General features: G+C 43.8%; 6 protein-coding genes across 12 annotated transcripts; 3 read left to right on the top strand and 3 right to left on the bottom strand.

Annotated features, from left to right (window-relative positions):
* The first annotated feature begins 62 nt into the window (after positions 1–62).
* Positions 63–3,312, top strand: LOC6533762 (dynein axonemal intermediate chain 2). Of its 2 annotated transcripts, none has more exons than XM_039374232.2 (5): positions 63–1,889; positions 1,949–2,127; positions 2,184–2,421; positions 2,481–2,700; positions 2,785–3,312. In XM_039374232.2, exons 1-5 carry the CDS (start codon positions 819–821, stop codon positions 2,832–2,834), a joined length of 1,758 nt encoding a protein of 585 aa, XP_039230166.1. In that variant the 5' UTR covers positions 63–818; the 3' UTR covers positions 2,835–3,312. The 2 variants fall into 2 exon arrangements, with proteins under 2 accessions (XP_039230166.1, XP_002094466.2); XM_002094430.4 differs by having other exon boundaries at positions 2,481–2,704.
* LOC6533761 (2-(3-amino-3-carboxypropyl)histidine synthase subunit 1) lies at positions 3,210–6,322 on the top strand. 3 transcript variants are annotated; one of them, XM_015194767.3, is made up of 3 exons: positions 3,210–3,321; positions 4,600–5,368; positions 5,428–6,322. In XM_015194767.3, exons 2-3 carry the CDS (start codon positions 4,604–4,606, stop codon positions 6,025–6,027), a joined length of 1,365 nt encoding a protein of 454 aa, XP_015050253.1. In that variant the 5' UTR covers positions 3,210–3,321; positions 4,600–4,603; the 3' UTR covers positions 6,028–6,322. The 3 variants fall into 3 exon arrangements, with proteins under 3 accessions (XP_015050253.1, XP_039230167.1, XP_002094465.1); XM_039374233.2 differs by lacking the exon at positions 3,210–3,321 and adding an exon at positions 3,596–3,795; XM_002094429.4 differs by lacking the exon at positions 3,210–3,321 and adding an exon at positions 3,598–3,884.
* A 325-nt stretch (positions 6,323–6,647) lies between these two features.
* Positions 6,648–10,080, bottom strand: LOC6533760. 2 transcript variants are annotated; one of them, XR_006245194.1, is made up of 5 exons: positions 9,885–10,080; positions 9,292–9,823; positions 9,087–9,234; positions 7,550–9,024; positions 6,648–7,463 (listed from the first exon to the last, which is right to left on the bottom strand). XR_006245194.1 is itself a non-coding variant. In XM_015194766.3 (4 exons), the coding sequence occupies exons 1-4, from the start codon at positions 10,027–10,029 to the stop codon at positions 9,007–9,009; spliced, it is 843 nt and encodes a 280-aa protein (XP_015050252.1). In that variant the 5' UTR covers positions 10,030–10,080; the 3' UTR covers positions 6,648–9,006. The 2 variants fall into 2 exon arrangements, 1 of the variants encoding a protein (XP_015050252.1); XM_015194766.3 differs by having other exon boundaries at positions 6,648–9,024.
* Positions 10,081–10,307: 227 nt separating this feature from the next.
* Positions 10,308–12,318, top strand: LOC6533759 (biogenesis of lysosome-related organelles complex 1 subunit 6). Of its 2 annotated transcripts, none has more exons than XM_002094427.4 (5): positions 10,308–10,437; positions 10,497–10,706; positions 10,765–10,849; positions 11,491–11,577; positions 11,694–12,318. In XM_002094427.4, exons 1-5 carry the CDS (start codon positions 10,412–10,414, stop codon positions 11,787–11,789), a joined length of 504 nt encoding a protein of 167 aa, XP_002094463.1. In that variant the 5' UTR covers positions 10,308–10,411; the 3' UTR covers positions 11,790–12,318. The 2 variants fall into 2 exon arrangements, with proteins under 2 accessions (XP_002094463.1, XP_015050251.1); XM_015194765.3 differs by having other exon boundaries at positions 11,674–12,318.
* Positions 11,646–17,780, bottom strand: LOC6533758 (major facilitator superfamily domain-containing protein 6-A). Of its 2 annotated transcripts, XM_015194764.3 has the most exons (6): positions 17,133–17,778; positions 15,571–15,709; positions 14,230–15,061; positions 13,693–14,160; positions 13,446–13,632; positions 11,646–12,714 (listed from the first exon to the last, which is right to left on the bottom strand). In XM_015194764.3, exons 1-6 carry the CDS (start codon positions 17,194–17,196, stop codon positions 12,641–12,643), a joined length of 1,764 nt encoding a protein of 587 aa, XP_015050250.1. In that variant the 5' UTR covers positions 17,197–17,778; the 3' UTR covers positions 11,646–12,640. The 2 variants fall into 2 exon arrangements, with proteins under 2 accessions (XP_015050250.1, XP_002094462.2); XM_002094426.4 differs by lacking the exon at positions 11,646–12,714 and having other exon boundaries at positions 12,973–13,632; positions 17,133–17,780.
* A 314-nt stretch (positions 17,781–18,094) lies between these two features.
* On the bottom strand, positions 18,095–19,865 carry LOC6533757 (general transcription factor IIE subunit 1). Its single transcript, XM_002094425.4, has 3 exons — positions 19,676–19,865; positions 18,497–19,603; positions 18,095–18,428 (listed from the first exon to the last, which is right to left on the bottom strand). The coding sequence occupies exons 2-3, from the start codon at positions 19,590–19,592 to the stop codon at positions 18,235–18,237; spliced, it is 1,290 nt and encodes a 429-aa protein (XP_002094461.1). The 5' UTR covers positions 19,593–19,603; positions 19,676–19,865; the 3' UTR covers positions 18,095–18,234.
* Between the last annotated feature and the right edge of the window lie 118 nt (positions 19,866–19,983).

Raw genomic sequence — 19,983 nt, 5'->3', positions numbered from 1 at the left:
AACGTAATCAAATCAAACCAGCTCTAGTTACCCAACTACAAGTTGCAGTTACCCAGTCCGATTCGATCTGTAGTTCCGAGTGGAAGACGGAGGAGCGTGGAGGAAATCATGTGATGTTGCAGGAAGCAAAGCTAGAAACGAATACACCTACCTAACGATAACAAATCTTCAAGCGATTTGCCGCAAAGCAATGCTATATACAAATACTAGAGATCGTCGCCAGTATAAGAGTGATTTTATGGTATGCCCAGCCCAACCAGGCAACAGAGTAATCCTTACCCTAAGACAGATCGAAAGCCAAGTATTTTCCATACTCAACACTCTTTATTGGCCGATGAAGCTGAAAAACAAATATAGATATTGTTAATGTGTATAGATAACCTGTAGTAGAGTCCCCGATCCAAGCCTCAAGATTTCCCTGTAAAATACCAGTTTGATCACATTAATTTTACTATAACTATTACTATTGTAAGTACGAAAGTTTTAGCATTCTCAATCATTTGTTTGCAAACATTTCTACGCGAAATAAGTCCCTCATTTTATGTTGAAAATAAAAATTGCAAATAATTGTGGATTACTTGGATTGTTTAAATGGGAGCAAGAAGACAATGATAATTTAATAATATATATAATATAATTTAATACAAATCCATATGTCTGCTTATCCGGTAGGCCGTTGATTGCGACACTTTTATTGACCAAGCAGTCAGTTGCCATGGATAAAATCAATGATTTATCGTAGTCTCTCAAAGTTTTCTTCATTTCATTGGCTGTGAAAACGAAGAGCAGTCATACTTTTTGCTGAGTTCCGAATAGGAATGGAATATATTTTCAAGAAGGAGCGACGCTCCTTCGGAGCCCGCGTCAACTTCGAGGACAAGGATGAGGTGGTGTTCACCGAGAACTCGAACCCGGAGCTAGTCAAGAGCTACATCCTCCAGAACCCCGTGGACCGGGTGACGCAATACGCCGGACAAACCTCACTGAGTGTGGCCAATACGGAAAGGGCGACGTACAAGAGTACGGGAATCACCCACAATGAGGGCGGATGGCCGAAGGACATCAACATGCATGATCCGGAGCAGACGGTGCGGTACAAGCGGAAAATCGAGAAGGACGAGAACTACATTACCCAGGTGATGAATCTGACCAAGCCCATGGAGCACTACATCCACCAAAACAACGCGGTCAACATCTATGAGAACTATTTCGAGAATCTCGATCCAGCTCCACTGCCTGAGCCTTGCAAGTCGCGTACGGTCAATGTGTACCGCGATCCCAATCCCATTAAGGTGCCAGTGAAGCATTTGTCCTGGTCACCGGATGGCGGCATCAAAATGGCCGTCAGCCATTGCGACATGCGGTTCCAGGGCGACAAGTCCAACCAGAAGTGCAACTCGTACATCTGGGAGGTGGAGAATCCAAACGAGCCCTTCCTCACCCTGGAACCGAAGGTGCCGTGCGTGTGTCTGGAGTACAACCAGAAGGATCCAACCAGTCTGGTTAGTGGCATGTACAATGGTCAGGTGGCCGCCTGGGACACGCGACATGGCAAACTTCCAGTCATGATCAGCGAACGGGAGGTGTGCCACCGGGATCCGGTCAACTCGGTGCTTTGGAACAATTCGAAAAGCGGCACAGAGTTCTTTTCCGGCGGTTCCGATGGTCAGGTGCTGTGGTGGGATACCCGGAAGCTCACCGAACCGCTGGATCGCCTGCTCATGGATCCGGTAAAGAGTGACGAGCAGGATCTATCCCGATCCTACGGCATATCGGTGCTGGAGTACGAGACCACCATTCCCACAAGATTCATGGCGGGAACTGAGATGGGCATGCTCTTCTCCTGCAATCGGAAGGGCAAGACGCCCACGGAGAAGATTCAGATACGGGTATGCTCTTTGCCTCTGATCACGGATCATTTCCGATTGATTTTGTTTCACTCCCACAGATGATGTGCCACCTGGGTCCAGTGTATGCCATAACCCGAAATCCGGCCTTTGTTAAGAACTTTCTAACAGTGGGCGACTGGTGTGCCCGGATCTGGTCGGAGGACTGCAGGGAGAGCTCCATCATCTGGACCAAGAGCAGCAGCTCAATGTTGACCGATGGCGCTTGGAGTTACACCAAGTGAGAACTCAATACTTACAGGTTATTTCTTACGTGGCCTATATCATCAATTCCAGAGTCTCCCAGTTCTTCATCACACGCATGGATGGCGTTTTGGACACCTGGGATCTGCTGCAGCAGCAGAACGAGCCAGTGCTCACGGTTAAGGTGTGCGATGAACCTTTGTATTGTGTCCGGACCAACGAGAACGGCAAATTCGTGAGCTGCGGCAGCCAGCTGGGAGCCACTTTCCTCATCGAGGTCTCCGACAACATGGTCATGTCGGCCAAGAACGACAAGCCACTACTAACCGCCGTAAGTCTCGAATGGGAATCCAACATTATAGTCTCCTCAATCAAATGCTCCTCTGGCAGATGTTCGAGCGCGAGAACCGTCGTGAGAAGATCCTGGAGGCCAAATCCCGGGAAAGCAAGCTGAAGGTGAAAGCCAACCATGGTCAGGATCAGGGGGACACGATGATGGTCAACGGGAAGATCAACATGGCGCCGTTTGAGGCAGCCTGCGAGCAAGCCGCCTCCGAATACTTTGCGGCCGTGGAACAGGAACGCCAAAGGCGTCTGCCCGGCGGAAAGCGTAGGTGAACGAAGGCGGTTTATGAATTGATGCCCCTTTTACGGGAGTTTTTACTGATTTGTTTTCATTTATTTTCCATTTCAGAGGATGCGGAGGAGGCTGATGTGTCCGAGGCGGAGAGCTCGAAGCTGTAAATCCCAAGCGGAACTATATCATTTCATTGTTGCACCTAATAAGTACACGATATAGGAATTGAATTGGTTAGGAAATAAATATTACAAATGTATTGAAAGTGTATCTTATTATAGATCGGACTGCCAGGGTGGTAGCCATATAAACTCAAGAACAATTGATCCAATCCTAATGTGATAGAATATTTTCAAGTATTAAGTATTATTAAACTTTAAAAGAACTTTTCAATTAACCAACAGCACTTTGTTGATTCAGTACAAGTGGTGAAATTTAAAAATTTAAAAACCGATTAAAACGCCATTCGTCGTTATTCAACACTTTTAATTTTTAGTGTTGGGCACAACTAGCTCTAGTTCTCTGCTCCGATCGGACTCAGTTCCAAGTTCACGAGCCAATTAGCCCAATCAGCTGTTGTCATTCGACATTCGCACGCGGGATTGGAAGGAAATAATTAAAACGTTTCTAAAGCACGCTAAGGAATAAAAAACTGTAAGTAACTCGTGTGCCAGACAAGCTACAAACACATTCAAATACAAATCAATAGACTGTGCGATTGGAAACGACAGACGAAGCAACAATTTTGCATCAGCTGTGCGAGTAAACGTGCCAGCAGTACACTGTGCTACAAGTCAAAGGGCCAAAGGCCAACCATTATCTGTGCCAAGTGATATAATAGTTGTTCCGAGTGCAAATTAACAAAACAGCGCTTTAATTTAGGTCAGCTACTGGGCTGCGAGGTACTTTCTAAAGATCCAACGCAGTGCAATTAGCGGGGTCAGGTAGCCAAAGTAACCCGTGCCGTGTTGCATGGTGTGCGGCCTACGTGACTCAGAAACAGTTATCAATGGCGCAACACACACGGAAAGTTCAGTGACCAATTTCTGTGCAGCAGCCAAACGCCAACGGCAAACAGCAAACGCAACCCCTGAAACTCAGACGGCGTCCAACGGCCAACTGATAAAGGTATCGAGCGTTCCGAGTGCAGGCAGCTTGTGTTCTACTATTAAATAGTATTACTTTCTTAACTGTTGTTAACTAAACAAATACCACGGGTAAGACAAAGGCCAGCCAGTGAAGTTGCTGCGTTTATGTTTAAAGTGCATAGTAAACATTTGCTGTTCACATAGTTTTTGTGCTAGTTTTCAATCAATCGGTGCTGTGTTGGGAATAATTTCCAACATTTTTCAACAGAATTAAACAATATATTACTATTACTATGCTGTTTACTATAAGTAGAACGCCAGTTTGTTTTGCCGTTCAATTGGCAATTGTTAATTCAGACCTTGGTGGCGCTCCGATTTGAAAGTGCCTGCTCCAAAGAGTTTCCCCAAGGTGGGGCCACTCCATTGAGTGATTCACCCACCACCTGGCGTGTGCTAATTACATATATGAATTCGGGTTTTTCTTTTCCGGTTCGCTGCAATCCGAGGGGGCCGGACTACGTCCTCCCATTCCATGCCATTCAGCAGTCACGTACGCCACTCGCATCATCTAAATCCAGTCAATACTATGCGCTGTCTCTTTGTTTATTGTTTATTTTGTGAGCCGATCGCCGCACAAACAAATTTAAATACGATTCCATAATTTTAAATAATCAAAACAATCTTGACCTTAACATGTCTGATTTAAATATGAATGTGGTATTTTAAATTTATTTTTTAACAAACGTATAAGGAGCATTGTAGGTTTATAGAGTAGGCCACTTTCAACAGCATTCTTTATTTCAAGGAATTCAAGAAATATACTCATTACTCTATACTCTTGCAGCACCATGTTGGACGTGATCCAACCCAGCAGCAACCTCCCGACCAGCGAGAGCACCGATGTCGTGGTGGTGCGAGCCAGGCCAAAGAAGGTGTTCAAGCCAAAGGCGCGTATCAATCGGATTCCCCAGGAGCTGCTCGATGATCCGCTGCTGCAGCAGGCCGTCGACCGCCTGCCCTCGAACTACAACTTCGAGATGCACAAGACCATCTGGCGCATACGGGAGATGAAGGCCAAGCGAGTGGCCCTGCAACTGCCGGAGGGCCTGCTGATGTACGCCATGGTTATCAGCGACATTGTAGAGCGATTCACCAGCGCAGACACTGTGATAATGGGCGATGTGACTTATGGAGCTTGCTGCGTGGACGACTACACCGCCAAGGCGTTGGGAGCTGATCTGCTGGTCCACTACGGCCACAGCTGCCTTATTCCCGTGGATCAGACGTGTGGCATCAAGGTGCTGTACATTTTTGTAGACATCAAAATCGATCCGCTGCACTTCCTGGACTCTGTTAAGCTGAACTTCCGCCCAGAGGTGGGCCAAATAGCTTTAGTCAGCACAATACAGTTCGTGACAACGCTGCAGGCTGCATCTACTGAGCTGAAAGCAGCAGGTTATGATGTGATAGTACCACAGGCCAAGCCACTTAGTCCCGGAGAGATTCTTGGGTGCACTTCGCCTCAGCTGCCGGAGACAACGAAGATGATAATATATCTGGGTGATGGACGTTTTCATCTCGAATCCGCAATGATAGCCAACCCGTTGCTAAAGGTATACATTATGGTTTGCATACTTATTGGTAGTTTACTAATATAATATGTTAATATTAGGCCTACAAGTATGATCCGTATGAGAAGAAGTTCACCACAGAGCAGTACGACCATTCGGCGATGCAGAATCTTCGCCTGGACGCTGTCCAGCGGGCTAAGAAGGCGCGTCGCATTGGCATCATACTTGGAACACTCGGAAGACAGGGCAGTTCAAGAGTGCATCGGTTTTTGGAGAAGCGACTTCATGCCAAGGGAATCGAAACTACCACATTATTGCTGTCGGAGATCTTCCCACAGAAATTGGCTCTCTTCGCCGACATCGACGCGTTCGTGCAGATTGCTTGCCCGCGACTTTCAATCGACTGGGGATCCGCATTTACTCAACCGTTGCTCAATCCTTACGAGCTGTCAGTGGTTTTGGGCGATGTCGAATGGACGCCACATAACTCGTCGCCGCGCAACAACGCCTATCCCATGGACTTCTACGCCAGCGGCAGCCTGGGACCCTGGACGCCCAACTTCAAGCCACCAGCGATAGGAGAGTGCGAGAACAAGCCCTCGGCTGATTGTTGTGGCAGATGCACGCGAGCGGAATTGGAGAAGGACGATTCCGGCAAGGCAGCGGCTCTGGACGATCTTCTCGACTTTAAGAAGGGATAAACGATTTGTCTGGCTCGCTTCCAACTGCCCACGGAGCCCTCCATCTCAATCGATCAGCTTAGATCGTCTGCCCAAATATATTGATTACCTACTAATTTAGTTAGTACAAATTTGGTTTTTAAGTTTTTACTTTTAGGGCATCTTTTGTGTTCATCACAGATAGGTTCATAAATTCTATGTTCGCAATATCGTTCTATAGTTTATTGATTTTATACACTCTTTTAACAGAGATGTAAGTGTTAATAAGCAGCAACAATGTACACAACTTTCAACATTAAAATAATGTTTAAAACAACAGCTGAGTATTTAAATATTGAAATGGTATTTAGATATACTTTTTTAAAAACTAATAATTTAAAATTGTCTTTCTAGAAAGACCTTCTATTTAAAGATTGTTTATTAGGTTGACCTGAATAACATTTTCTTCATCGGCCTTTAAAACAGTAACATAGCTCTTTTGTAACATTTTAGTTACTATTTTTCAAAATATTCCAATGCAAATCAGCTTTTAACCCCCAAAAATGTTGTAATTTCCGTTTTAAAGCGAATTCTTTTATTTTTAAATTTAAATTTCATTTTATTGCAAAAATATCACAAATATTTTAGATATATACAATTTGTTTGCAAATTTGCTAAATTCTATATAATTGAACTAAAAATTTGACTAAACTTGTTAAATTATCTACATTTTGTTTGTATATACAATTGGTCTATTGGATTGGCTAAAAATTGGCTAGGGTTGCTATGTACAATTTACTACTTAGACTAAATTGGCTAACTAGTTATATACAATTGTGTTGATGATGTGTATATACAATCGAAATGGGACATTAACTAAAATGTACAATTTGGCTATAGAATTAACTAGAATTTACAATTGTCTAAATTCGGCTAATTTGCTGACACTGCAATGTCTTCAAGATTGGATCCTTAGAGCTGCTCCCAGGATGTGTGGTGTTCGACGTCGTTCTCGTCCTTTGATGCATCAACAATCCAGCGCCGGATGCGTGGTGCTCCACCAGGAGCCGACGTCGGTCCGCGATGGATGTTGTCGGTCGGAGAACATGGCTTGCAGTGCAGGTCGATTCCCAGTTGACCACTGCGTTATATACTCCTGCAGGTAGGCGAAATTCCGAATTTTGCTGGATAAGAGTCCTTTGCCTGCCGTAATGACTTTGACCTTGGCAAATATTACCACACCGCGATTACCCAAAAATTTCCAGGAAAGATAAACGCGAACACCTTCAAAACATTTTTGAGTGCCCGCTGATTTTGTGGAAAGTGCTCAAGTCGATAGAAAGCAGGGAAAAGGTGTGGATAAGTGGGTAAGTAGGTAGACAACCAAATTTCAAGGATTTCACCCAAGTCGCGACGTATGCATTCCATTTGTAAAGTAAATGAGCAACTAGAAATGTTTACAACATTCAAAATTTGTCCTGTTAAATACAAAAATATTTAAAACAAATGTATAAAAGCCTTTGGCAATTAAAATATTAAACTTATTTATCAAATTTGTATTTACCAGGTGTACAAGTATGGAATGTCGGTTCGAACATATAGATGTCTCCCAAACGTAAATATTTATCGATTGTCTTAAAACTTTGACCTTGTGAAGTGTCAACCTTGACTGTCGAACCACCATAGTTTTGCGCCAATCGAGCGTCATTATCGTTTACTCTCAGTGCAGTCAACATGTGGAGTTTCGTGCCGAATAAAGAGCAAACGCGGACAGTGTTAATTTTCTGTTTTCATTTGAAGAAAACAGCAGCGGAATCGCACCGAATGCTTGTTGAAGCCTTTGGCGAACAAGTACCAACTGTGAAAACGTGTGAACGGTGGTTTCAACGCTTCAAAAGTGGTGATTTTGACGTCGACGACAAAGAGCACGGAAAACCACCAAAAAGGTACGAAGACGCCGAACTGCAAGCATTATTGGATGAAGACGATGCTCAAACGCAAAAACAACTCGCAGAGCAGTTGGAAGTAAGTCAACAAGCAGTTTCCAATCGCTTGCGAGAGATGGGAAAGATTCAGAAGGTCGGTAGATGGGTGCCACATGAGTTGAACGAGAGGCAGATGGAGAGGCGCAAAAACACATGCGAAATTTTGCTTTCACGATACAAAAGGAAGTCGTTTTTGCATCGTATCGTTACTGGCGATGAAAAATGGATCTTTTTTGTTAATCCTAAACGTAAAAAATCATACGTTGATCCTGGACAACCGGCCACATCGACTGCTCGACCGAATCGCTTTGGCAAGAAGACGATGCTCTGTGTTTGGTGGGATCAGAGCGGTGTCATCTACTATGAGCTCTTGAAACCCGGCGCAACGGTGAATACGGCACGCTACCAACAACAATTGATCAATTTGAACCGTGCGCTTCAGAGAAAACGACCGGAATATCAAAAAAGACAACACAAGGTCATTTTTCTCCATGACAACGCTCCATCACATACGGCAAGAGCGGTTCGCGACACGTTGGAAACACTCAATTGGGAAGTGCTTCCGCATGCGGCTTACTCACCAGACCTGGCCCCATCCGATTACCACCTACTCGATTGGATGGGACACGCACTTGCTGAGCAGCGCTTCGATTCTTACGAAAGTGTGAAAAAATGGCTCGATGGATGGTTCGCCGCAAAAGACGATGAGTTCTACTGGCGTGGAATCCACAAATTGCCCGAGAGATGGGAAAAATGTGTAGCTAGCGACGGCAAATACTTTGAATAAATGATTTTTTCTTTTTCCACAAAATTTAACGTGTTTTTTAATTTAAAAAAAACGACATTTCATACTTGTACACCTGGTAATTTGTTTATTTATGTTGAATTCAGATTCAGAATGGATTAAGCACATGTAATATTTTATTATTACGCACTACATCTACATTTAATTACGTTTGATGTTTTCAATCAGATTTTACAAGCTAGTCAGTCGTTGAATATTATGTTTTCGTTGCAGATATCTAAAAAGACTTTTCTAAACCTGCGGAGACCTCTAAAATAAAAATAAAATAAAAATGTTACCCAAGGAAAATGCAAAAAAAACTAAAAACTAACCTTGTTGCTTTCGACAAAAATTTGCAGTTGTTTTTCGGCGATTTCTTGGACTTCTGATTTTTGAATTGTGTCCTTGAGATCACGAATTTCATCCTTTAGCTTTTGGCGCTCGTCTTTGAGGAAAAATATCTCACGTTTCAGGGAGCATCTGGGAACGAACAATACATTTATGATTTATTAAATAGAACGTATATTAACGACTTACACTTCGAGCTCCAAGTGCTTCACATAGTTGTCCCCTTCCGAATCGATGATCTCCACATGATCCCTGGCATTTGACGGCGGGTTGAGGGGATCCAAAATTTCTACTTCCCAGTGCCTGTGATTTGACGGACAGTCGGCATCTTCAGATGATTGGGAGCTCGCTAGCCTTTCAGATTCACTGATCGGTTTTGTGATATTATCGTACAATCTGGAGGAACCTTCTTCGAAGCCCCCAAAATCGCCAGTAAAATCACAGAGTTGGATTTCTATGGTTTCGTGGCCGTCCGACGATTGCGTTTCTTCCAGGAGTGATTTAGACTCCATCTTGTTCATTCTCGTGGAACCAGCTAAGGAGCCCTTTGTGGAGCCCTTTTTGATCCTTCCACGCAGCTCCTTCGCCAACTTTTGGGGTCTATTTACACTCGGAAAGGAGCCGGGCTTCAGTTTGGTTGGATTTTTGCGGCTGAAGCCCAGTTCGTACTGCATATTTCGCTCAAAGGCATCGGGTGCAAAGTGCTCATTGCAAATGCAGGCTGTTAAAAAAGATGCACATATAATTTGTTTACTCTTTAAACAGTTGTTATTGAATAATACCTGTGGCGGGGTTGATATTATCGCGCTGGCAAAAATCAATCCACCTTTGCAGGTTTGGCTCCTCTTTGGGAAAGTGAAAGTATCGCCATTTCGTTCTATTGCAATTGCGATTGTTGTTTCCGCAATTTCTTACAGCGCAGCGCATTTAATATATGTTTTGTTAATTAAAAGGTAAACAAACAGCTGACTATCAGACTCCCAAACTGTATTAGGTGTCAAGACTAAATTGGTTCGAGACTAGGCTATGCGAGCGGATAATGGATAAATTGGTATTTTTTTTCCGACATGAATTATCGTTTATTTTTATTTGTATTTAAAATAAACATCAATATAAACAATAAGTTGAAATTGAGCACTAAAATTCACAGAGCTAGCTGTAGCACATGACATCTAGTTACAGCAATTACTTAAATTTTACGAATTTTGGTCAACTTATCGATAACAATTCCAGACCCGATTAATCAGCTGTTTTTGAGTTTTAATCTCCTATTGGTTTGTTTTGATTTAGCCAGCAAATATTTGATATTATGTTAAAGAGCAGCAATATAAATAGGTAAAATAGATTATAGAGTTTATTGTTCAATTTGCAGTACATATAATTTACATTCTTAGCGTTCTCAATGAGCTCCCAAATGAGTCTGCAAGGGATCCCAGCGCCCAATCTTCACCCAATGGAAAACCAAAACAAGATGCGGAAACCTGTTGCTCCTCCCAGGACAACGAAGTCATGGGCAGTCTAGCCGCCTTGCAGTTGTCCGCTGGCGTCCTTCAAATAGCGGAACCTCCGCTGAACCATGTGCGCTCCCAGCTCAGAGAATTAATGTGAGCACTTTGGTTCGGATTCTGAAGATCACTTCACGAACTGCAAATTTCATTTCAGCGGCAGGCAGAACAAAACATACATCGACTTGTCCAAGGAGAAATATAAGCTGGACTGCAGCGAAGTGGCCAGGCTGAATGACATGGTAAGTAGTGATTCTTAGCCATGTCAGGCAACTTTAGGGACCTACATCTTGGGAAGATTCTGTTGTGACCCAGTAAACTTTCACTTTGCTTTCGGTACGGTACGCAAAAGTGAAGTATATATTATATTATTTTATATTGTAAATTAATAATTATAAAAAAATTTGTAGTAGAAATTTCAAAATTGTATTTATTTGCTGAATAATTTTCAAAGCAATTTAAAGTCAGAATACTCTCAATATAATACAAGAGTGTTAATAATTCGAAGCTTATGAGTAAGATTTATTGTATATTTACTTTGTCAAAACACATTTATAAAATAATAATATTGGTCAGAGCCCGAAACACATAGTCCAGTATACCCCAAATTCCCTAGCTCGACTAAAGCTTTCAGATATCACTCTTGTTTCGAGGCTACACTCAATAATTCGGACCAATTAGGGCCAATCTATAAGGCACTATCCATCGCAAAGCTTAAGTATAAGATAGCTCAGCAAATTAAGTTGACCGAAATCTTATCAGTGGGTGTAGTCCTACGTCTGGGATCACAATCTTATCTAAAGACAAACAGAAACAGGCAACAAAGTAACTTGCCATTAGAGAGCACAAGTAATTGGCTCAATTACAATATCCAACTTTGTAGATGAGCGATGTAAGGCGATACAAGGAAAAGCTAACAAAAATCAAGAAGGAAATGCAGAGCGTCTACCAGCGCACCAAGGAGTTGAAGGTGAGAAATGATTAAAGCAAAGTAAAAACCCATAATAAAGCCGTAAAGAAAGTAATCAGAAATTAGAATCCCGCTGTTGATTAAATTGTTTATTAGCTTTGAATTGCTGATTACAGAAACGAGCCGCTAACGTGGCGGCCTGCAAGCAGCGTGACTACCAGCGGAAACTCGAGAGGCTACAGCACGAGGAGTCGCTCATTGGCAGCCAGTAAAAGCAGCGGTTCAGCTAACACCTAAGCAGGTGTATTACGGATTTTACAAGCTACACACCTTGTAAAGGCGCATTTACATTGGGATTCCCGTTTACAACTAGCCAATATTGTAACAGATAACAGTTGAACAAAAGTTAAACCATTTGAATACATAATAATAATATGAATAATAATATTAATAATAATAATAATAATAATTGTATACATTATAAGACCTGGATATTGTATGTCTGCGATTAGTTGGAAAACATGACATTGTATATTATGTATAGTTAAGTAAACAATTAAGAGATTTCGCAGAAACAAGCTAAATGCGCGCAGAGTGAGGAAAGCCAATCACTACTATACATTTAGCTGCAAATATTATTTATAAATATACAAATATGTTTAACATTAAGATGGTGTGGAGAAACAATAGTTGAACAATCACAGCGCCAAGGCAGCGGCTTAAACTGAAATTCGCGATAAACATTGTTTTTAACTACTTGAACATGCAAACAACCAGCTGCGCTTGAAATTCTACAAATAATTAAGTTCTCACATTGGTTTCAATTGTAAATGGGAAAGTGAGGAAGAGATTCGCTTACGCGACATGCACGTAGGTGGCGATCAGTGTGAGTGTGGGGCTACTAAGATAAGTTACTACTTAATTAAAGCATGTTTACAATACAGGTAGTAGATCGATTCAACATGCAGCTCGGGGGTAAAATATGTCGGAGTGGAGCATTCAGTTGAACTGTAGAAGCGTGGCCTCTTGCCTCTTGTTGCCGCTGCTGCTGGCTCGTTGGTGACTTTTGGTGATTGGTTTGGTGTATTGTTGTGGGTGGTGATGCGTCCAATACAAACATTGTTTAGCTAACTCTACTATACTCCTGATCATTCAGCATGTGCATTGCATCTGTCGGTGCGAAATACTTGACAGTGCCTAAAAATATTCAGAAGAGTTAGTGAAACATTTATATTACATTATTAAATAATAATTTGATAGGTAAAAGCTACAGTATGGGAGTCTAGTAAATACCACACTTATATTAAAGGGATAAATGTGTTTGTTAGTTTATATGTTAGCTCATTGTTTTACCACTCTAAAAGTATTAATTTGTTAGTTTTCGAAAGTAGGCGAAAAAGTTTTTTCCCCTTTATTCAAAGAGTTTTTATACCCATTTTATTTGTTAACGTTTTCTTCAGTTCGCATACATTTTAATGGAAAAAATATGATATGGCTATCATCATTTCGTGTTTCAGCATTACAAAACTTATGTAATAGGGCGACAATATGGTAAATTCAGTTTGAGAATTATTAGGTCTATTACCGTCAAATATTCTATTATAAAATCTATGGCAGATCTTATAAAATATATGATGGTTTTAAGTACAATGGCCATATGGAACTCGTTACCGGCTTCACTGCATTTGAATGGTTATTGGTTAATACTTAAGGGTGCTAGGTTTTCGTTAGATCAATTTAAATCCGTCAATGTATATAAGATTACAAAATTCAGGAGGAGGATCACGGTCACCATCAACTTAGGTCGACTTCGCGGAACCCGTCACCGTCTTTATGGTCAGTATTTTTAGGAATGTCCGTCTCCAAGGGTGCAGAGGGTGAGGCAGTGGCATTGGCATTGGCAGTGTCAGAAGCGACCGTACCCTTACCATTTTCGTCGATGTTGCTGTTGCGCTGGAGATACAGCTGAATGCAAACGTGGATCACAAAGATTATGAAGGCACCTATTCCGAAGATCTCAAAGGTGTGGCGTGCAGTGACCGCCTCAAAGAGCTGTCCACCGATCAAGCTGCCCATTGACACACCGACGCCTTCGAATATCGCTCCCACCAGACTCTGAAATGGCAACGAAATGAATAAATTTTGGGATATCACTCCTACAATAATCAAGCTCACCTGCATGGTAGCATCGGTTCCTGGCGGTGCCACAATGCTCGCATAGGAGGCCATTGTGGCATAGAAAAGACCGAAGGTCACCCCGTTCATCAGTTCGATGGGCAGGATGTACCAGGGATTCTGCAGCATCGAGTAGAGAATAAATCTCACTCCGAATCCAAAGAGCACCAGGCTCATGGCGTTCACATGACCAATCTTCTTCAGAATCCATCCGGACAGAAAGAAGAACGGCAGTTCGCCGCCAAAGCACTGAATGCCCATGACCAAGCCCTCCAAGGTCTTAATTGAGCTACCGCATTCCTCATACGCCTTGTCCAGCTCCTCGAGGTATATGAAGAGGAAGTTCCATATCAGCGCCGTTCCAAGTCCAATGGCAACGCACCACAGGAAAAAGACAACGCAGCGCACCGAGAGGAACATCTGACCCACATCCTTCAAAATGTTGGACGACAAATGTGTTGGCGTGTGCTGTAATTTGGATTGAGAAAAACTACAAGTCAGTTTATGGAAAGGATTTTCAGTCTCTGATGTGCTCACCCTCAGCTTCGATGATGCGAATACATCGAATCCCATGATAAGCAAAGCCATCCAGAACACGGCCGTGTAGTTCTTGTTCACCTCGCCCACGGACATGTGATCCACAAGGAGTCCCGCTAGAAGGGCGAAAACTCCCCATCCAAGGGAGCCGCACAGACGCTGCTTGCCATACAGATGATGACGATCGCCGAGTATGCCAAAGCATATGGCGTCACCAATGCTGACCACCACCGCCATGCCGATCCAGCTGAGGATGAGCAGGCCAAAGAACACCCAAAACTGCGGCATGGTCACGGCACTGCTTGTGTTAATCACCGGACTCTCAGCCAGCTGCTCCTTGAGGTAGTCCTCATGGCAGTCCATGGTGCAGTTGGACTTGAAGTACTCCTTCTCCATTGGACAATACAACGTGACATTCTGACCAGCAATCTGGCCCTGATCGTGGGGAATCATAAAGAACATGCAGCTGTCATCCTTTTGAATCTTTTGCATGTTGATGCTCGTGCCGAATTCCATTTGGTTGTTGGTCCGATTGGCGGCACAATTCTCCGTGCCGTTCTTCAGCCAATCCTGGCACACAATGTCCCACATGAAGGGCTGCGCCTCGCAGTTCAGATGGCACTCTAGCGTCCTGTTCCCGTAGTATTGCTCCAGATTCCTTTTCTCGCACTCGCCGTACTCCGAGCAGAATCGCACGTCGGAGACGCCCTGGTGGCAGTGGAACTCCACCTTGGGCAGCGGCTTCTCCATGCCCGGCACAAACATGATGAGGAAGAAGGCGATGCCCGTGAGGACCTGGCCACTCAGGAAAAGGGGTCGATGGCGATGGTACCTTTGGATGGTTGAAAGCCACTCTTGTTATTGAAAGCTTTAAATAATCAGTGTGTCAGTATTAAGATCTTCTAAGCCTAGATTTTGTATTAATAGTTATATCAAATCGAATGATTATGTTCTTATTCAAGCCAAAAACGAAGTACAAGGGCACTTGCAGATATCTTTCGATAATAAATAAAATGCTGTCATTGAAAATTGTGGCTCCACTGTGGCTTTTGATTGATAGTTATTGCGTTAGTATCCAAATTGAATGTTGAAACTGATAGCTTTAGGCCAATCTAAAGTGGTGTTATCTCTATTGCTTTGATAATTTCCTTAAAAACAGTGGGGATGTGCATGCATAGATATTTTATGAGTCTAGCTCACTAAAAACCTTGTCACAAAGAGATTTAACATTTTGCTGACTAAAGTCATGTTTATAAAAGTAAATAGAGAACGATAAACAAAAGTGTTTGGGTCTGGGAAATGGGATCTAAATGCACAGATAAGTCGCAGAGATCATCTTACCGGTCGGCAATGTAACCGAATAGGGGCTTCGCCAGCATTCCGATGATGGGCAGGATGGTGTACATGGTGCCCACGACGGCGGGGGAGTAGCCCAATTGGCCGGCCAGGGTGGGCATGAAGGGGACGACGGGCGCGGTGCCTGGATAATAAAGCAGAAAAACACTAGATTATCTTGCGGACTCGTCGTTGGAGCTGATAAGCAGATGAGTGAGTGGATGGGATGGGATGCGTGGGTGGAGATATGCATATGGGCAGTGCCAAACTAGTGGGTGTTTCTGCCTCGCCGATAAGCAGAGTCAACCACAAAGCAGTGCAACTAGACATCGCCGACTCGTTTCGCAGTAGAACGCAGTGTTAATTGAATTGAAAAGTGAGATAAAAGTAAAAGTAAGCTTTAATTGCTGAAAGTGCTTCGCCTGTCGGCGCGTCTTAACTTTTGATGAGTTTCGGGCGCGGCAACGAGGTCTCTGGGCCATGTGGCTGTCACAAAATCTCGTTTCCTAACCCTTGGCCACCTTTGGCCTTTGGATTGGGTTCATCTTTTTGCAAACGGTTTAGTCATGGAATCTAAGTCGGGGTATAAAGATGTACATAGCTTATCGCAAGTCTGTGTTTGCATGGCTAAGAATACTCTGCTTTATAACGTTATTATCTTCCCAATTTATATATCTACATGTCTAAATACTAAACATATTTTCCATTACTTTAACCAACCGAAAATTGAAATGTGTCAGCCAATTCTGGCAATTGAAGTCAGATTGGAAATCGTATTCTTGTGTTTCCATGTGGTCTTAACTCACATAAAGTGTTTAATTAATTGGACGCCAGACATTTACGGATATTTCAAATTTTCCATCCATTTCCATAGGAGTTAAATTATTTGATTTGATTCCAAATACAAGCTATTGTTGATTTTAAGGAGAATTGAGAGCTTTTCTCTTGTACTGCCGATAATTTTTCCACGTAAAAGTACTTCTCGTAAAAGAAATATTCCAAAATTCTTTGTAAATAAATATTAACGTAGTTTTAACTAAGAGCTGGATGTTTTAATAGTTGTAAATACAACTCAAACATTTCAGTAGATACATCCGTACATATGTACTGAAAGATAGCAGCATATTTTGTAACAACTCAAATTATAGGGGGTTCAGCTAATTGAGTTTCGATTAGGCCATGTAAACGCAATGGAATGGATCTGATTGTAATTAAAACCCAGCAAAGTGCGATGGGAATCGCAACCCGAATCGGCCTGCATTAGCCTATCGCTGTTTTACTGGACTTTCAGTGCTCTATGGTCTCTATTCCGGGTGTTTTCCTTATCTCCACACATGATTATTAATGCATAAGTGCGCTGTGACGAAATCGAAGCTACAGTTCAAAAGTTCGCAATTAACAGCTAAATTGATGTAAATACATTTGTATTTGTACGTACATGTACGTATGTACGTAAAGGCTGCAGCACGTGCGTGCCTCTGAAAACGGGAAAACATTATCGGCTGATGTAAGCGATGCGCGGTACTTAACTTAATGGGCTGGCAGGGGGGAAGGAGGGAGTTACTTGCCGGCATTGAAGAGAAAATAGTGCGCCTTCATGGGCAGCAGCTCCTTATCGATGGTGGCCTTCATTTTGCGCGTAATTACGTTGACCCGCGGCACAAAGATCAATACTATCCGTGCTAAACTAGCGCGTTTTCCAGTTCATTCACAAAAAATGCGAGGGCAAGCAGAAACAGCATGTGCCTGCTCACTCACACATGCAGGTGTTTGCTATTTATGTATTTATTTGTTTGCATGTGTATTTGCACGCGGGATCACGTTTCTACTCCAATTGGAAACCGCTGAATTGGCCCAATTCGTTTACTTTTCGAGAATTCAACACTTTTGCTCGTCCGTCTGGCTATTCGAAATGCCTGGGAACTTGTCGCATTTTTAGCACGAACTGAATCTAGCCGCACCACGCACAGTCCGCGGAAATCAAGGGTTCCGGCTAGATGGACATCCAACAGACGACTGAATGGAGCCGCTGGCGTTACGAGCCGAGTGTCAACATGTTTGCTTGCGTTTGCCGTCGTTTGTTTACGAATACGCCTTATCTGCGGCACACCAATTATTATAAACTGTATACGCCCACCGACGAACAAGAAGAGGCGCCCGGTCGGTCGCTTTTATTAGCAACACTTAAATAAACCTAAAAAAAAACATTAATCGCAAACACAGCTGATTGGACCGACTAGGGATGGGAGTTGGTCAAGCTAGAGATGGCACTTACGAGCTTATGGCTTACAAGCGATGATAACGAGCTTTAAAGTATGAAGATTTATGGTTATTTAAGTTATTAGTTAATTTCAGGTATGCAAATGTATTCAAATCATTTGACACCTCATTACAGATAATCACAGAATCCCCGTGCATAATGGCTTCTATAAATTTTATTGCACAACATTGTAAGTTTGCCATGTTTAGCATTAAATACTCCCCATAATCATAACTTCATTGGTTTATGCACATTTATATACGCATTTCATTTGTTTATGCACATTTATATACGCATTTCATTTGTACACATTCGCTCGAACTAGTGGGTAACTTAAATTTACAATGACTCTATGCGTGAGATGGGGAACTCGTGGAAAACGTGGAAATCGTCGCTAATTGCTGGCGCCCTCATTCGAATATATGGCTGTAGTGCTGCTGGTACACGTGTATGTAGTTCTCCTTCTCCTGCGGCGTCATCTGCGCTATCAGGTTGTCGTCCAGTTGGTCAAGCGGATGCGGTCGTCCAGCTACCAGCACAGTGGGCACATCGTCGTCCTCCTCCGCCGAATCCGAGTTAATATAATTGTCAAAATCGACATCAGCTGTAAGGACAAAAACGTAAATTAGAACGTTTAAAAGATGAGATTTAGAAATAGATTGTGTTTCTTACGAATCTTGGCGTTGTCAATGTCCTTTTCGTCGTCGCTGGAATCGCTGGAGTTGGCGTTCGACGAGCCCACGCGGAGGCCCTTCATGTGCGGCTCCTTCTGGCCCGGCTGCTTTTCGTGCTGCAACAGCACGGACATGATGTCCTCGTTTTCCTTGCGGTTGCGATGCCCCGATCCGCTTGCCGTCTGCACCGCATCGGCCGCGCCATCGGCAGCATCCGTGTCGGTTATCACAGTGCTCTCTGTCATCCAAATGGGACGCGACTTGCGCTCCACCACAGCATCTGATGTGTCGTCGCCGCCAATGGTGACGTCCACGCGGGTCTCCTCCACCGCGAAGCCCTGGTTTCTCGTCGCCTCACCCGACCACGCCATGCCATCCGGTCGCACGGCGTTGGGTTTGTTCAGTCCACGAATGGTGTCGATGTCCACGGGCTCCGGTTCGAGCACCTCGGGCGCCAGCTTGATGCCCTCCACCTCCCTGAGCAGGTCGTAGAGCGGCTGCAGCTGCTCGTTGAAGTGGGCCAGCAAGAGGCGCGAGTCTTTTTTGGGCATGGCGGCGCTGTCCTCCTCCACGGAACTGCCGCAGAAGGTGCACCGGAACTCCAGGGTGGCCATGTCAAACAGCTGGTCCGCTTCGAGATCCGTGAATGTCTTGGAACACGTGGAGCACTTGAAACTTGCTCTGCTGGTGGCATCCCGCTCCTCCGTCTCCATGCGCTTGCGCATAAGATCCAGCTTGTACTTGACCACGTTCACAAACGTCTTGTAGTTGATGAAGTAGTAATTGACCTTCTGGGCCTTGCCATCCGGCCCAGTTTCCATTTTCAGTCGGATCTGGATGAACTTGTCGGTGCGCAGCGTGGTGATCCGGGCCCTCAGCTGCTTCTTCTCGAAGCGCAACAGCTCCCCGATGTCGTCCTCCTTCATGCAGGGATTCCGCACCAGCATGTCGATGATGAGGGCATCCTCCAGCGAGTAGAATCCACGGACCACGAGGCGTGCCAGTTGCTTCAGGCTGCTGGGCACCTCGGTCACGTACCGCACCTCCGTTTTCGCTGGCGCTGCGTTCGATGCCGCCGCCGATGTCGACGACATTGTGTGTTTATCTGCAGGATGGCCAGTATTTACATATATTAAATGATTTCACCTTTTGTTTCGGCTGCTCCCACGCCACTTACCAGTCTCCCGAAACCGGAGCTCCGGCAGCAGAGCACTTTTTGGTTATTCAATGCAGGCCGTGGGTCTGTGGATCTTCATGGGTCTACCGGCAGTCATCTGCTCCCTGTTTGACCCTATTTGTTAAGTTTTTGCACGGCAAAAATAAAATTTCCACCGCCAAATTCCCTTTTGTGCATCAATGTGGCCAAGTTAATTGCTTCGAAAATTACCAACGCAATGTAGAAAGCACTAAATAAACCTCAGCAGTAGGTGGAAAACTTCGCTAGAAAGGTAGTCGTTTCTCAAACCCATTTTCAGAGCGCGCAAT

The sequence above is a fragment of the Drosophila yakuba genome, chromosome 3L (assembly GCF_016746365.2).
Source record: "Drosophila yakuba strain Tai18E2 chromosome 3L, Prin_Dyak_Tai18E2_2.1, whole genome shotgun sequence".
Taxonomy (NCBI): Eukaryota; Metazoa; Arthropoda; class Insecta; order Diptera; family Drosophilidae; genus Drosophila; species Drosophila yakuba.
This window is presented reverse-complemented; position numbering and strand designations above follow the sequence as displayed.

Excerpts from the sequence above, each read along its gene's own strand:
- LOC6533762 (XM_039374232.2), top strand. The coding sequence starts at position 819 with ATGGAATATATTTTCAAGAAGGAGCGACGCTCCTTCGGAGCCCGCGTC. Across the intron at positions 2,128-2,183 it reads GGCGCTTGGAGTTACACCAA|AGTCTCCCAGTTCTTCATCA; the intron begins GTGAGAACTCAA and ends CATCAATTCCAG. Across the intron at positions 2,701-2,784 it reads GCGTCTGCCCGGCGGAAAGC|AGGATGCGGAGGAGGCTGAT; the intron begins GTAGGTGAACGA and ends TTTCCATTTCAG.
- LOC6533761 (XM_015194767.3), top strand. The coding sequence starts at position 4,604 with ATGTTGGACGTGATCCAACCCAGCAGCAACCTCCCGACCAGCGAGAGC. Across the intron at positions 5,369-5,427 it reads TAGCCAACCCGTTGCTAAAG|GCCTACAAGTATGATCCGTA; the intron begins GTATACATTATG and ends TGTTAATATTAG.
- LOC6533760 (XM_015194766.3), bottom strand. The coding sequence starts at position 10,029 with ATGCGCTGCGCTGTAAGAAATTGCGGAAACAACAATCGCAATTGCAAT. Across the intron at positions 9,824-9,884 it reads TAATATCAACCCCGCCACAG|CCTGCATTTGCAATGAGCAC; the intron begins GTATTATTCAAT and ends CTTTTTTAACAG. Across the intron at positions 9,235-9,291 it reads AAGCACTTGGAGCTCGAAGT|ATGCTCCCTGAAACGTGAGA; the intron begins GTAAGTCGTTAA and ends GTTCGTTCCCAG.
- LOC6533759 (XM_002094427.4), top strand. The coding sequence starts at position 10,412 with ATGTTAAAGAGCAGCAATATAAATAG. Across the intron at positions 10,438-10,496 it reads AAGAGCAGCAATATAAATAG|CGTTCTCAATGAGCTCCCAA; the intron begins GTAAAATAGATT and ends TTACATTCTTAG. Across the intron at positions 10,850-11,490 it reads TGGCCAGGCTGAATGACATG|ATGAGCGATGTAAGGCGATA; the intron begins GTAAGTAGTGAT and ends CCAACTTTGTAG.
- LOC6533758 (XM_002094426.4), bottom strand. The coding sequence starts at position 17,196 with ATGAAGGCCACCATCGATAAGGAGCTGCTGCCCATGAAGGCGCACTAT. Across the intron at positions 15,710-17,132 it reads CTATTTTCTCTTCAATGCCG|GCACCGCGCCCGTCGTCCCC; the intron begins GCAAGTAACTCC and ends TTTATTATCCAG. Across the intron at positions 14,161-14,229 it reads TCGCATCATCGAAGCTGAGG|CACACGCCAACACATTTGTC; the intron begins GTGAGCACATCA and ends TCCAAATTACAG.
- LOC6533757 (XM_002094425.4), bottom strand. The coding sequence starts at position 19,592 with ATGTCGTCGACATCGGCGGCGGCATCGAACGCAGCGCCAGCGAAAACG. Across the intron at positions 18,429-18,496 it reads CATTGACAACGCCAAGATTC|CTGATGTCGATTTTGACAAT; the intron begins GTAAGAAACACA and ends TTGTCCTTACAG.